General features: G+C 37.1%; 1 protein-coding gene across 2 annotated transcripts in view; it reads right to left on the bottom strand.

Moving 5' to 3' along the window:
• Positions 1-12,077, bottom strand: part of Prkg1 (protein kinase cGMP-dependent 1) — a 1,169,615-nt gene that overhangs the window by 292,076 nt on the left and 865,462 nt on the right. For both annotated transcript variants that reach the window (XM_026410547.2, XM_026410546.2), the window contains exon 5: positions 10,358-10,421. In XM_026410547.2, the coding sequence (XP_026266332.1) occupies positions 10,358-10,421 (64 nt within the window). The remainder of the gene's footprint in view (positions 1-10,357; positions 10,422-12,077) is intronic.

Genomic DNA, 12,077 nt, shown 5'->3' with positions numbered 1-12,077 from the left:
TATTTACTTTTCTTGTCATTTTTATTGAGACAAAATTCAGATTATAACATTTACCTGTTTAAAGTATATAATTCAATGAATTTAGACTATGCAAAAAGTTAAAAAATGATCACTGCAATGTAGTTTTAGAATATTTCCATCACTCTAAGAAAAAATACCTACATATCCATTAAAAGGTACTCCTCATTTCCCTCCCTCTCACTAGCTTTAGCAGCTACTAATCTACTTTCTGTCTTTCTATATTTGTCTAATCTAGAAAGTTCATGTAAATGGATCTCTACAGTGTGTGGCATTTTACTTTTACTCAGCATCATGTTTACAAGGTCATCCACATTGTAGCACATATGAATAATTCACTCCTTTTTATGACCAAATAATATTCAATTGCATAGATATATAGATAAATGACATATATACAATATGTCATTTATCTATATATCAGTCAGTGGACACTTGGGTTGCTTCTACTTTTTGGCTATGGAGTATAATGCTACAAAGAACATTTGTGTGCAAGATTTTGGATGGATATAAGCTTTTAATTTTCTTGGGTATACACATAGGAGTTAAATTGCCTGGTCACATGGAAACCCTGTGTTTAATATTTTAAGGAAGTATTTTCCAAAGAAGCTCTGCCATTTTATAATCTTTTCAACTATATATGTGGGTTCCAATTTCTCTAATATCCTTGCAAACATTTGTTATTATCCATCTTTTCCCCCCCCAGTCATCCTAGTGGATATGATTTATTATGGTTTTGATTTGAAGTTCACAAATGATTAATGATATCAAGAAGCCTTCTGTTTACATACTGGAACTTCATATATCCTCTCTTTGAAGAAACATCTATCCAGTTCTTTCCTCATTTTTTTCTTTATTTCTTCTATCTATCTATCTAAGTACCAGGGATTGAACCCAGTGGCACTTTATCATTGAGCCATATCCCCAGACCTTTTTATTTTTTATTTTGAAACAGGGTTGTGCTAAATTGTTTAAGGCCTCATTAAGTTGCTGAGGCTGGCTTTGAACTTGTGATCCTCCTGCCTCAGCTGCCAGAATTTCAGGGACTAGAGGCGCGCAACACTGATCTTTCCTCATCTCTTAATTGTTTATGTTTTTACCAGTAAGGTGTAAGTGTCAATACTGAACTGAAGGTTTTATCTTTGCATTTAAGCTCTCCTTCCTGTGTCCTCTTCATCCTCCATCCTGTCACACCACTCGCACACACATACGCACACGCACACACGCACACACACACACACACACACTTCTACTTCCTTCCCCCTTCAAAAGCAGTGATCTGCCTCATCTGAAGGAAGAACAGGAAGACACTAGGGATAACAAACAAAATGTTAAATTTCCAAATTCAGAGTACTGTAGGCTAGAGCAATTGAGAAAGAACAGGTTCTTTGAATTCCCTCCAGCTTGGCTTTGAGAAAGGAAAGGAAAGTTTAGTTATAAACAATAGATTTCAAAGGGAACTAATAATGTTCCTGTCCACTTCATCAGTTCTTTCCTGAAGAATCTTGGCCTGTTTAGAATGATAAAGGAGAAAGTTTCACAGCATAGCAAAAACTCCACCAAAGGCAGGACTTTTCTCCTGTCTTACAACAGGAGAGGATGCAAAGAAGTCTATGAAGACATCAACACAGGATGGTAAGAGCAAGGGACATGCAAAAACAAAAATTAATTAGCCCACTGGATCAGCACTAGAGAAAAGTGTCTAGGTTATGTAACCCTCCTTTTTCCAAGAGAGTGTCTATGTTATATATATATTATATTATATTATATTTGCTTCCTAAGTCAAGCAATAATGACTGAAAAATATTTTCTTTGGTTGTTGCTATCTCTTCTTACTTTCAATAATGCCCCTCTTAATAATTTAAGAAGTCTGAGGAATGCTATTTGTTGAAGACCTTGTTAGTGTCACAACAGTATAAATACACAGTTGACAGAAACGTAAATAGGGACACAGATTAGAACAAACCATTATTTAGGTTCAAGTGTGCCCATGAGTCAATCATGTGAAGTTGTAGACCACAAAGTAGAAAACTCTTAAAAGTTTGTTGAAGCAGAAGTCTTTTATTCCAAAAAGAATGAAACACGTTGAATGTTTCAAAGAGGAAATTGAACATAAAATAGACTTTAATACAAATAAATGGTTCTGATATGCATTTTTTTTTCCATTTAGGAGCTCTGAACACAGCATCCCGGCTTGATTTCCTTTATCCTCACAAAGGAAAACTATCGACACCAGGTGATGAAAAGTGAATTTGTTGACTTAATTTAGTTCTCCCATTTTCAATAAAATATAAGTCTTCCCTTGAGTTAGCAAAACTTGTACACCTACATGTGTGAGAATATAATTCACACTCAAATTAATTTTTGAGTACTCTTTGTGATATATTAAGTTAATCCCTGTTCCTTATCTCTATGAAAAAACATTTTGTTTGCCACTTTTTTAAAAGATGTCATCCTGGTCCCAACATCTGCATAAATATTAAACATTGAGTTTATTCACAGTGATGTTTCTCTATTGTGTTTGGGTCAGTGACAAGGAAGGACACTATTACAATGCTAGAGATTAGCTGTGAGTGTTCAATACATTTAAGAAAATGTAATTTATCTGTAGATACTAATTAAAGTGTACATAGGTAAAGCAGGAAAGTTTGTCACCTTGTTATGATAAGAAGAGATTATACTTCACAATTTTGCATATTTTCCACTTACAGGTAATTCCTAGACACTCAAAATAGATTCAAATACATTTTATTAATTTGAATACATATTTTCACTTCTATACAGGGTAGTTTAGAGGTTAAGGAAATTAGTTGACAAAATCAGAGTTTGCTGTTCCCTACCTGTACCTAAACTTTTTAGATTATTTTATAAACTAAAAATGACTTTTCTGCCAAACAAAATATGGGATTCTTAAAATAATCTCTGATATTTATTACATCTTAATTTGAGTCAGGAATGAGAAGAACATACTGTGGTGAGAATGAAGGTAAATAATTTGAGTGAAGTAAATTGTTTCAATTTGTTTTACAAAACACAATCTAGGAGAACTGTTTTTGGTCTGAATAAGTCTTTCACCAAGAACCTCTTGCTATCTAGAAGAGTAGGTAAATAGAGCTAGTCACAGTCACATTGGCCTGTAATCCAGTACTTGAGAGGATGAGGTGGGAAGATCACTTGAGCTTGGTAGTTTGAGTCAGTCTGAGTAACATAGTAAGACACTCGTTTTCAAAAGCCAAACAAAAACAAACTAACAAAAAGAAACTCCATAACTTCTCTGTAACAATCAGTTTTCCATTACAATATAACAAAACATCTGAGAAAATTATTTTATGAAAAAATGTTTGGGTCACAGTTTTAGAGGTTACAGTCCAAGACTATAGAGCCCCATTTTTTCAGGCCTTTGAAGGTAGCACAGCATGGCAGGAGCACATGGCAGAGAAAACTGGTCACTTCATAAGCCAGGAAGAGACCCAGGGTCTGACAGTTACTTTGGAGGTTCCACAGCACCCCCCAGTGATCTAAGGACCTGCCACAAGGCCCCAACTCCCAAAGGCTCCAGCTTTGGGACTGAGCCTTTAACATAGGACCTCTGGGGGGACTCAATCCAAGCCACAGCAGAGACTGGAGAAAACTCAAACATTTCTGAAAAATGAGTGAGAAATTCAGTATGCAAAGGGAATACTTCTACTATGTCACACAGAAGAAAGAAAGGAGCATTAAACTGCTACACTAAAAATAAGGAGATTCGTTCCTGTTTTATAACCTCAAAAGGAAGAAAATACTAGTAGGTAATCCATTCCAGGAACTATAAATAGGGATAGGGGAGGCCTGGGCTGGGCAAAGGCAGAAACAACTCACTTTACTGGAGAGAGAAGGCTTCTCTCCAGTTCCAGAACAAGAGTTCCCAAATATTATATTCCTCTGTCGTAGGTACCCATCTAAATCACTTTTTTAATGTCAATATGTTCACCCCTCTATCTAGTTACATTGTATTTCTCTCAGTTCCTGTCTCCCCTGTCCATATCTTTAAAACTCTTCACCTGTATATTGTAAGTGTTGCTTCATGATGACTATAAGAAATGAAATTGCCAATGAGAAAGTAAATCCACCTACAACCCATCCATCCTCACCTGGGTTAGTGTGTAGATGCGGGTGCCTCTCTATAATCCATTCTTTTCATAATAGTTGAGATAGAATACTAAAACATAACACATATATTGTCAATTTACTACTTACTGTGCTGAACACTTTTTTATGGTTCTTAGAACAAAAAACAAACTTTTTATCCTGATGGACAAACCCTTCTTGCTAAATTTTCTATAGTTTCTTCTCACCCCACTCTACCACCTACAAATCTTTTTGTTTTTTAAGGAGAACAAAATCAATCCTACAAAAAACATATCTGTCCTTCCCTTTCCATGGTACATAATAGGGCACCCCGTATCTTCATTTATATCTTGACTTAAATATCATCTTCCCTTGGTGATAGTAATTCAAGTTTGACCTAAAGCTGCCTTCATACATATTTTAAATTTGACCTAAGGGTTAATCTGTACATAATGAACTGCTATCTAATTTAATGGATAAGTGATCTATAATCTAAATGGAAGTATACCTATGATGAAGCTGAGTCAAAGCTGCCAAAATCTCACTATGTAAGGCAAAAGCCAATGGAGGCCAATCAAGTTTTTTTCTGTATTGTATTTCCTTTTCTGTGGCTATAAATAGAGTCTGCACTGTGATGGGGTGAAGAGCTCTGACCCATTTTTGGCCCAGATTATTTTGGTTCTTAAACTGTTTTCTCAAATAATCTCTGCTAAATTTAATTTCTGTAATGGCTTCCTTTTAACAATAATTTCAGAGTGGCCTTATCACTCCATGGTAGGTTCTTTACTAATTTATCTTCTGTATCATAGACTGGAGCATATGCTATGGAAGAACAGGGCCCTGAATCCCCAAGGCCTGGAACAATTCCTGGCATGCAGCAGATGCTCCCTAAGTAACTGTTGAATGAACAAAGCTGTAAACATCTTTGTTGAAGGCTGTATTCCCTTCCTTTCAGAATAATCTAGGATTCTTTCATCTTATGGATATTTGTAGAAAGACATCTAATTGTTATGCAAGCATGTTCCCTTAATGTTATATGACATTGGTATTGCTTTTGTTCTTCCAGATTTGCTCACTTTATCTGATACATAATTTCATCTAGTTTCTCATTGTGATTGTTTATTCAACTTTAGTTAAACACTTCATTTGCACTGCATAGTATATTTACATGTCTGCTTTTTATTTTGTAGGCTTACTTCATTTTTATGTCCTGAAAACAAAGGTGTGGGTACAAATCATCTGTTTCCATTTTCATTCATCATTGGTATAGAACGCCCAATGTCTTAAATGACCTAACATAAATTAAAGTATATTCTGGTTGTAAAATCTGACATAAAAATATTTCTTTAGTGAGAATTATTTATAGAGTTATGGCTATTGTTATACAAAACATAGCAAATGGCTTCACAGCTGTGGAAAAGAAAATGATTAAAGGATCTCATGGATTTTTAGTTGATTTTTTTAAAGGGGTTGATGGGGGGAATGAATTTGTGCTTTAGTTTGATTTTTTTTTAAACAAACACAGGGTCATCAGGCAGTTCTTCAGGGTATTCTACTAAAACAAGCAAAAACCAAAAGACCAACTGGGAAAAGAAGTTTTACATTTACAGAGGTTGCAGGTCAGCACATTCAGGCAGAAATACAGCCAATACTTTGTCTTATGTCTTTTTTAATACTTGAACATAGAAGTCAAATGCAATGATGTCTTTTCACTTTGTAGTCACAGATGAAGGAGACCAATAAATCACAGAAAGCTGACTTCAATAAGCCTCAAGCTAAGAATCTGTGAATGGTTCACAGAATTACTGGCACAGTTGCCACCTAAAGCAACAAGCATTTCCAGAATCTTTCCAGTTCACCCACTTTTAAAGCTCAACTCTGAAAATTCTTCAACCTCTCTATACTAAAATCCACTGATCTAGCAACCTGTCATAGGTTTTTGATCATTTCACTGCTTCTCTCCTCTTTTCCCAGTTTAAATACCAGGGTCAGCCATTACAATCACCCTCTCCCTTCAGCTCCATATTCCCTCCCTCAAACACTCATCTCCTCTTGGCAGAATAACAATCCTACTTAAATACAATTCTTTGCCTGTCAGGAGCTTGAGTCCACATAAACAAATGAGGCTGAAAAAACAATGAAATGGGCTAAAGCCAAGAGGACTCTAACCTCCAGGTCAGCTTCTCTAAACTTGATGATTCTGGACTCCAGAATCCAGATCTCCCTTTTATAACAGCAGTTACTTAAAACACACACACACACACACACACACCAAACAAACAAAAACTTTTCTCCCTGTCTCCTTGGGAGAACTGGAGCCTAACTTCTGTAAGAGACAAGGAGGGAACAGAGACCCTAATCACATTGAACAGCCTCCTCCCTAGGGTACATCAGCAGTGTCCTCCTCCAGGAATTTTCTGCTTACTAGCCCACCCCAGTGCTTAAATACCCACTCCACCTTTCCTTCCTTTCAGTTCAACCTCTTTCTCCTAATGCAAAAGTTTGGAATAAAACTCTCCTTTGCCTGCTTTACTCAGATGGGGACAGCCACCCTGAAGTGATGCCTTCATGATGCCTGGTAACCATAAAGCTTTTCCCTAGTACATTGTTCTTCCATTTTTCTTGCATTTGTCTTTCCTTCAACCTTTCAAACCCTACCCATCCTCATTCTCAGTTGATGCCCTTGCTTTCTATATCACCGAGAAAACAGTAGCTATCCAAAAAGCTTTTCCACAGCTCCAGCCACCCATCAACTCACCTAGGGCATGTGTGCCCAGTCCTCTGCCTTCCCTGTTTCTCTAGGCATGGAGAGCCTGGGCTCTCATGCCTATGCAAGAGGTTATATGAGTGACCTCCTCTGCCTCCTGCTTCCACAATTGTCCTCTGCTCCCACTAGCCCTTCCCACCTGCCAACCCCACTTCTCTACCTGACTTTTCAACAACATTCAAACCAAAGTTTTTGTGACACTTCTTCATACCACTTCCTTCCTTTAGATTTTAAGGCACAAAGTGCTTTTAGTTTTCCTCCAATTTTCACTTGTTCCTCTTCATTCCCTAGTCTCTTATAGTGGAAATAATAAGGCTCAGTAAAAGATTTACTCTGACATTCTCTTCAAACATTCATTCCTCCTCCTGCTCCTCCTCCTCCTCCTCCTCCTCCTCCTCCTCCTCCTCTATTCATAGCTTTCCCTTATTTCCCTTCTGCTACAGGCAGCCATTCATTCACATGTACCTGATTTGTAAAATCCTATTTTTAATGACTTTTAGCAAAATGTATTATTATGCACATATATTTTAATGTGAGTAAATGATAGTTCAGAAACCATCTCTTTGATTAAGTTTTCTCTCAGTGACATGTTTTTAAGATCCATTCATACTTTTATAATAATTGGTTGCTACCTGCTTTAGTGTTCTGCCTTGTACTCATCCACATTTACTCCCCTCTAATGATACCCAGGTAGCCAACAGCTGCCTTCGACTCAAACAATGCTACAGCAAACCATCTATCTGCCAAAGATTCTGAAGCTTCTCATTTCCTGCAACTTATCTCCAGAGTTTCTTGCCTCTTTGCTCCATTTAGTCCCCTCTCCCAGTCTTCTCCATTTTAACTAATAATTCCATCCTTCCCATTATTCATATAAAAAACACAGGGTCATCCTTGATTCCTCTCTTTCTCTTATTCTACCCATCTACTGCAACAATAAAGTTTCTCAGTTTTACTTTCAAAATGAATCAGAATTTGACAATTTCTCCATCTCCTTTTACCACAGTGAACAAAGTAATCATCATTTCTCTTACTGTCATTCCAAGGATTCCTTAATTTTTTCTCAAAAGAGCCGCCATAGCAATCTTCTTAAAAATGTCTGTCCGATAATTGCATTGCTCTACTTAGAATCATCCAATGGCTTCCATCTCACTCAAAGGAAAAGCCAAAATAACTGCAATGGACTAAAAGCAGGTAGATGATTTACCTGCTCCCATACCAGTCTAGGCACACTTTCTCTGGCCCCTTACTCCAATGCCAACTCAGTGACCATCTTGCTATTCCTTGAACTTCCTAAGGACATTTTTCATAGTACTCTTTCCTTGGACTCAATACCCCTTTACTTATTCAATTGACAACTGTAGTTACACATTCTAATACCTTGAACTCCTTCTACCCACCTTCCCTACTTAAATTCTCCTTAGCATTTATCTCTATTAAATATACTGTATTCTTCTAATTGATTTTTTTTTCTACTGGGGATCAAACCCAGGACCTCATGTATACTTGGGCTAGGCAAGTGCACTACCACTGAGCGACATCCCCAACCCCAAAATTATTTACTCTGTTTACCATCTATCTTCCCTAAGGTTCCACCAAAATAATGTAAACTCCATTAAGATAGGGATTTTTATTTGTTTTTCATTGCTGAATACCAAGTGCCCAAGAGAGTACTGGAAATCTAGGCATACACTAAATTATAGAATAAGCAAAAATAATCAATATGAAATCTGAATTCTAAGAAGGCAGTAAGGGAAATTAATCAAATTAATCGGAAAATAAGATTCAAGTGGGGAAGCATATTCCTAAATCACCCTTTGCTCCAGGGCTGACCATTTGCATATCATTCCACTCTACTTGCCCAATTAAGCTCTGGAATATTCCATAGCAGTATATTAATCGGATCCTGTCCCTATTTCCATTCCTCCTTTTAAACCTTTCTCTGGCTAAGAGGATGAAACCTAAGTATCTCACTGGACCTACTAACTCTGGCAAGTTCTCTTCTCTAGGCACATTTTGCATTTCATTCACCTCCTCCTTTTCCTTTTCTCCCATTTGGTTCCTTCTAATTTAAAACAACGTTTCATATAGCCAACTCCTGCTTAGTCTGCAGATCGAGGTTCATTGTATTCTCCCAGAATCTTTCCATGGCCACCCATACCATGTCAGTGTCTGTTTTATGGGCTTAGTAGCTCATATTTTTTATTAGCATATAATTCTAATTACTTTTTATGGGGCTGGGTTATTATTATGAATCTCCCTTTCTAGACTATAAACTTCCTGAGGGAAGAACTGTGACCATTTATTTACTGTAACATCTCAGAACCCCTGATTATAGGGGACACTCAGCTAATATTTACTGAATTGAAAGAAGGAGGAGGAGGAGGAGGAACAACCTGACCTGCAACGTTTCCTTCACCTCAGTTGTCCAAGTCTCATAATTCTGGTGGGGCTGCTGACTAGCCTTCTAAATAGCCTTCTAAAGGACCAACTTTGTCCTCCATAATTCCTACTTGAGCAAGGGCATCCTACTTTGGACTGATGCTTAGCTTTTTGCCCTCACAGAAAGTGTTCTTGGATTCGCATTTATGCATCCGTGCTTCCTCAGCAAAATGAAACAGGTAATTTAAAAAATTTTTTCAACATAAAATAAAACTTACATGCATACTACCTTTAAGAGAATAACTTGAGGGGCTGGGGTTGTGGCTCAGTGGTAGAACTCTCGCCTAGCATGCATGAGGCACTAGGTTCGATCCTCAGTACCACATAAAAATGAAATAAAAATCTTGTGTCCACTTAAAACTATAAAATGAATATTAAAAAGACAAGAGAATAACTTTAAATTTCACATGGAACTTATTAGTTTGACAGGAAGAATTTTCTTCTGCTACTGTTTGATTATGAATCTCAGTGAGACAGCATATGCATTAATATATGTCTATATATTATATAATTACATAACTGTGCCTAAATGGGTTTTGTTTTTCCTCTTCCTCAAAACTATGTAGGTTCAGAGAAAACTAACAGTGACATCCCACATTCAGGCATGAAATCGTGTGTGTAAAATATAATCACGTGATAATAAAATATACATGTTACTACAAATTCCTGTTATAAATTTACTAATCTGAAGCTTCAGGGTGGCCATAACTGTAATTTTACTTCATATTTATTGAAATAGGGAAAATGCCATCACCCATTCTTGGAAGACAAGGTAACATTACATTTAAAACAACAAGGTTTTCTTCCCTCTGTAGTTAAGTTGATTTGCTCATTTCTAACTGTGTATAAATGTCAGGTATACTAAGCTGTTTTTTATTTGAAGCCAAAATATACAGCTCTTTCCAGAGCCCAAAACAAATTTAAAAGGTCTCTGTGGTTTGTGACTCGTCATCACACAGCTGTAAAAGAAGACAAGCCAGCAGGCTGGATCCCATCTCAAAACTTTCAAAGGTTAAAGACAATTACCTCTTCAAGGACATCAGCAAGCTTGCTAAGGATCTCTTCAGGAAGGCTCTGGAATGTTGGAACACTAAAAAACAAAACAGAGAATGATGCTGAACACATGAACAGCAACTTACTTTTAATAGATAACATTGCAATATATCTGAATAAAAATGCAAAAACCCTTCCTGGCAATCTGTAGCTTAAGATCAAAGCAATTGTTTAAGCATACTTTGCATCCAACAAAGAAAAATTATGTTGTAAGATAAAGAACTTGCAATTTTTATGGAACCAAGTCCAAATCCCATTTGTTTATCTATGTGACTGTAAATGCCTTAGCTACAATGGAGAGACAACTATCCTCCTCCCCTTATCAGTCTGTTGTCACCAGATTCCTCCCTTTCCAGGTTCCTCTGCACATATCCTCTTCTTCAAGTCAACTCCTACCCTTTCTTTGGGACACAGTGTGATTGATGATACATTCAGACCTGCAAACATTCATTCTACAACTCTGAAACACTTCCCAGTCTCCCCAACCCTTCCCCAGCTAGGTCAAGTTCTATTTTGAGCTCATGAGCTTTTATTGTTTTCTCCAGTGCTGGGGATATAACCCAGGGTCTCAGACATGCTAGGCAAGGGCTTCACCACTGACCCATACCACCCTCATCCTATTATGAACTCTTTTGTCCCTTACTAGAGCTATAATTAGATAATTAATCAAGTATTTGTTTGTTTTTGCATGTCTTTCCTGCTATAATTAAAACTCTACAAAGAACTGCCTTTGTTCAACTCCCTGTATTTTCAGTGATTGACAAATAGACTCAACAGCATATGTGAAGTTGAAAGCAGGGATGTGTGGATGCATCATAGGACAGTGATGACAGGACTGAGATGTCCCAACTTTAATTACAAAGGGCTAGAAAACAGAAGGGAGGAAAGATAGGGAAGTGTGTGTATTGGGTGGGGGCATTAATCAGAAACAAGCTACAAACCAAAAAGAACAAAAATTATTTTACATTTTGGAATATATGTTAAAAGCTCAAGTTCCATCAGGGCTAACCACCAAGACCATCACAGCCTATTTGCATATTAATTTTGCCAGACTTCTCTTTATGAATTGCCCTCCTAATCCAAATGTCTCTTGCTTTACAATATCCTGCCCTTCTTACCTGTAGCCAATGTAGGTTACAGTGTTTTCTTTCCCCAGATCAGTCTTCATAAAGTTCACTATGCATTTTTCCATATTTTGTCTATTTCCTAGTGGTCAGGCAGACTAATCCAGCCAGCCAGGCTCTATGCAGGGTCCCTGGGGAAGGCTGCAGGTAACACTATCTCTAGCCCAGTTCCTTTTGCTGGTACTTACAGAAACTTGTCCCAGGACCTTCTCCTTTCTGTTTTCTGGCTAGCATCTGTAATGGTCCTAATAAATTCTTTTATTTCAGTGATTTCCTTGATCTGAAGAGTTTTTGTTTAGGAATTGTTGTTAGGATAAGACAGGTAGAACAAAGACCCAGATTCCTGGTACCATTACCCATGTTAATTCCTTTCTGTTCACCCTGTTCTCTTATTTAACCCCTTGAAACAGCAAATGAAAATATTGAATGATGTCAAGTGTACAAACCAATAAAACTTCTTGGTTTGTAAACTAAAGCAATGATTTCAAATGAAACTCCACTGCAAAGTCAGTCAAACTAGGTTGTAGCACTAAATTCTCATTCTGCATCTCAGTGTTTGAAAAGACCAT

The sequence above is a fragment of the Urocitellus parryii genome, chromosome 5 (genome assembly GCF_045843805.1).
Source record: "Urocitellus parryii isolate mUroPar1 chromosome 5, mUroPar1.hap1, whole genome shotgun sequence".
Lineage (NCBI taxonomy): Eukaryota > Metazoa > Chordata > Mammalia > Rodentia > Sciuridae > Urocitellus > Urocitellus parryii.
Note: the sequence above shows the minus strand (reverse complement) of the source record. Positions and strands in the feature narration are given on the sequence as shown.